At 57.6% G+C, this 1,851-nt stretch overlaps 2 protein-coding genes across 2 annotated transcripts in view; one reads left to right on the top strand and one right to left on the bottom strand.

Moving 5' to 3' along the window:
- Positions 1 to 797, top strand: part of CDH23 (cadherin related 23) — a gene marked incomplete at its 5' end in the record, with an annotated part of 196,107 nt that extends 195,310 nt beyond the window's left edge. The window contains 1 exon segment of the mRNA XM_035892587.1: positions 714 to 797. Coding sequence (XP_035748480.1) covers positions 714 to 797 — 84 coding nt within the window.
- Positions 798 to 1,125: 328 nt separating this feature from the next.
- Positions 1,126 to 1,851, bottom strand: part of LOC104124598 (prosaposin-like) — a 19,575-nt gene continuing 18,849 nt past the window's right edge. The window contains exons 9-11 of the mRNA XM_035892547.1: positions 1,677 to 1,720; positions 1,416 to 1,464; positions 1,126 to 1,296 (exon numbers count right to left, since the gene is read on the bottom strand). Of these exons, the coding sequence (XP_035748440.1) occupies positions 1,126 to 1,296; positions 1,416 to 1,464; positions 1,677 to 1,720 (264 nt within the window). The remainder of the gene's footprint in view (positions 1,297 to 1,415; positions 1,465 to 1,676; positions 1,721 to 1,851) is intronic.

The raw sequence follows: 1,851 nt of genomic DNA on the forward strand, positions 1-1,851 counted from the left end.
AAAAAAAAAAAACTGAACGAAACCAAGGGGGGGGGGGGGGGGGGGTGAAGGTGCGGAGGATGTGCCACCATAGCGTCCCCAGGGTGTCACACCTCGGCCCCGGGCACGGGGAGGACCGGAGCAGCGCGGGGAGAGGCGGAGGCCGCTTGGCATTAACGTCACCTTTCCGGCAAGGAAAGACCAAAACGCAAACGAAGACATTTCTCCATTTTGCTGGCTTTACCAAAACATGTTGTGATGTCGAAAAAGAGAGAGACTGACAATACTTGGGGCTTCGGGATGTGGAGTGCTCGTGCGTGTCTTTTATGCCCCTATGTCTTTTCCTTTCCTCTCCTCTCTTGCTTTTGGGTTTGTTTGGGGTTTTTTTTTGGGGGGGTTGGGGGTGTTGTTTCCCATCGTAACCTTGTGGAGAGTTTCGGGCACGGTCTGTTACGGGACTCAGAAATACACTGTCTATGGCTTTGGGTAACCTGTCTGTCGTCCTTCCTCCCCTTCATCATAGAATCACAGAATGTTTTGGGTGGGAAGGGACCCCTAGAGGTCACCCAGCCCAACCCCCCCTGCAAGGGAGCAGGGACACCTTGAACCACATCAGGTTGCTCACAGCCCTGGCCAACCTGGCCTGGAATGTTCCATCCATCCCCTTTGTGAGATGCCGCCCTGGGTGTTGCTGCACCCCGGATTTTGGGGGGGAAGCATTAAACCTCCCCTAGGTTCCCCCCGCCCCTGCTTCTTGCCACACCACCAGCCCCCTGGCACCCCAGGACGAGGAGGAGGGAGACAACCAGCCGGGCTGACGGGAGGAGTTTATTCGCGGTGAGATGCTCCCGTGCACACTCAGGACCGGGTGCTGCGGGCGTCCCCCCCCATCCCGCAGCCAGGTCAGCATGGGACCCCCCCCGCCCCGGTGGGGATGTGTGCATGAAAGGAAATCTTTGCCCCCAAACTCACTCATTTTTTTGTTTAGGGGATACTTAAAATATATAGAGAGAGAGCTTCAGCAATCGTCTGGACACACAAAAATTAGTGTGCTGCAAATGTCATGCAAAGCCAGACATTGCAGGTAAATTTAATCCACTTTGTTTCTTTAACTGGTGACTAGGGGGAAAAAAAAAAAAATTGAAATTAAAAAGCGGGGCAGCAGCGCAGCATGGTGCAGATGGCCGCTGGGTCGGTGGCCTCCAGCAACATGATGACCACGGCTTTGCCGTAGGAGTCGACAAAGTCCTTGCACTGCCCGATGATGCCATGGGGCAGCATGTAGCACACCTTCTCGATGTCATTCACCAGTTGCTCCTGCCAAGAGAAGGCAGGCAGAGGAAGGGGGAAACCCCCCCACCTGCTCCTTGCTGCTCTTCTTGCCCCCACCCCACCCCAGCTCCCCCCCATCCCTGGACCGCAGCGGCGGGGCTCACCTCCGTCACGTTGTTCTCCCGGAGGCTCTCGGCCGGCTTCACCACAAACCTGGGATGAGGATGGGGAGGGGGATATGGGTGGGGATTTTGCAGTTGCCCTGAGAGGCGTCAAGGCTGAATCCCCAGTCCCGAAAATACTAACGAGGCCCTTAACCTGATTTGGAAATCCAAGCCCCAGGGGTGGAAAAGGAAGCAGCAGAGGCGGCTGGGGGGCCCCACAGCCCCCGCCGGGGTGGTGGGGCTGCTGGGCTCCCCCAGCACCCTCCCTGGGTGCAGGCACATCCCAAGGGAGGGGGTCCGGGCTCCTGAACCAAAACAGTGGGGCAAGCCCAGCAGACCGGAGAGGTGGCTCCTTTAGTTCCATATGTGACGCCGGCAATGTTCAACAGCCTGCAGGAGAGATGGGGAGGGATGGCGTAGGGGTGCAGAGACACCA

This window comes from Egretta garzetta, unplaced genomic scaffold (genome assembly GCF_000687185.1).
Source record: "Egretta garzetta isolate BGI_Z169 unplaced genomic scaffold, ASM68718v1 scaffold204, whole genome shotgun sequence".
Lineage (NCBI taxonomy): Eukaryota > Metazoa > Chordata > Aves > Pelecaniformes > Ardeidae > Egretta > Egretta garzetta.